Source organism: Mastomys coucha, unplaced genomic scaffold, assembly GCF_008632895.1.
Source record: "Mastomys coucha isolate ucsf_1 unplaced genomic scaffold, UCSF_Mcou_1 pScaffold5, whole genome shotgun sequence".
In the NCBI taxonomy this organism is placed as follows: Eukaryota; Metazoa; Chordata; class Mammalia; order Rodentia; family Muridae; genus Mastomys; species Mastomys coucha.
Genome location: NW_022196911.1, coordinates 90431968 through 90433452, shown reverse-complemented (window position 1 = coordinate 90433452; position 1485 = coordinate 90431968). Strand labels below are relative to the sequence as shown.

The following is a 1485-nucleotide window of genomic DNA, read 5'->3' as shown; positions in this document are numbered from 1 at the left end:
ATAAGATGTAGAACCCACCACATCCCAGAAGGGCTATTTTTTTGTTTTTAAACATTGCACAATTGAAGTGACTACCTGCCTGGTACCTGCACATCTTCCCTTGAAAAATCATACAGGGCTGGGGAATAGCTCAGTGACAGAGCACTTGCCTAGTGTGTACAAGGCCCTGAGTTCAATTTCCAGTGTTGGAAAACAGAACAAAACAAAAAACAAACAAAACAAAACAAAAAGCATCCTTTAGCCAAGCTTGGAGATGCTTGGAGACGTCTGTAGGCTCAGTGCTTGGGAGTTAGAGATAGAAAGATCTGGATTAACCCTGGCCTCAGCTGTAAAGTTTGAGGATAACATGGGTTAAAAGAATGACCTTTAAAAGAAAAGGAGAAAAACAAAGACCGTGAGATCTCCTCGGGAGGTTGTCATGTAGGTCACCAGGGAGCCTGCCATGTTGCTGTTAGAAGCTCTTTCCTTGTCCATTACTCGGTCTTTCATTCATGGACCCCACCCACATTTCCTACAGAAGCAGTAAATCCACCAACACAAACTACCTAGCCCCTGTACCTCATTGCCATAACCTGTCCCCTGGAGGACACAGGTGACAGAGGATCTCCCTGGAGTGTCGTCCTAAATGCCCACCAAGTGTCCCTGAAGTGAACTGAACCGGAGACGCTGTGAGGGTGACCAAGAAGGGAGGCTGCCTTTGGAGCATGTGTCCAGCATGGGGAGCGAGGTCTAGAGGAGTTTGTAGTAGTCCTGGCTGGGCCCTGGAGAGAGAGGCCCAACCTCAGAAACAAACCTGATAATTCCTGAATGCTTCAGAGCTCTGGGTAAAAAGATGAATGATGAATGAACAAATGAACGAATGAATGAAATGGAAAGACTTAAACATTTGAGATAACAGGAAAGTACATCTTTACTGGAGAGTAAAAGGCATCATGTCTATGCAAAGACCTCAAATATGGGAAAAATTGGGCTGCCTAGGAAGCGAAGCCCCAGTGGCTGATTAGTGGGCAGGGCAGATGGCAGTTGGGGGCAGAGCCTGGGGCACTTAAACTAGTAGAAGTGGTCAATGCATGGTCAGCCTGGTGTGAGATGAGGGTGCCGAAAGCCTTGAGGCTGGTCAGCAAGCGGTGACCCAGGACAGAAACATCTGGGGAGTCTGGGTGGGAGAACCAGAGGTTGCTAACTGTCCCCAATCCAGTCACTCAGCCTGGGCCGGCTCCCACAGCAACCCTTTGTCAGGCCCAGTTGATGACGCTTTGGCGCTCTCTAGCGCCTCCTATGACGTCAAGAGTCCAATTGGAGCATTCTCCGGATCTGCTAACAAGCCTAAGCAACCGCTTGCGGTGCGGGGGCGCGTCCTAATGAAGAAGGCTAATGACAGGCAGTCCCCGCCCAAGTTGTTAGGTGGGTGCGCGCACCCCCGCGCGGGGCGCTGGTTGCTATGGACGCTACGGCGGCCGCTTGAGGGCGGGATCGCGGGGGGGT

The 1485-nt window shown here is 50.7% G+C and overlaps 1 protein-coding gene across 2 annotated transcripts in view; it reads left to right on the top strand.

Moving 5' to 3' along the window:
* The first annotated feature begins 1301 nt into the window (after positions 1–1301).
* Positions 1302–1485, top strand: part of Mycbpap (MYCBP associated protein) — a 21800-nt gene continuing 21616 nt past the window's right edge. For both annotated transcript variants that reach the window (XM_031353323.1, XM_031353322.1), the window contains exon 1: positions 1302–1404. In XM_031353323.1, the coding sequence (XP_031209183.1) occupies positions 1362–1404 (43 nt within the window). In that variant the 5' untranslated portion in view covers positions 1302–1361. The remainder of the gene's footprint in view (positions 1405–1485) is intronic.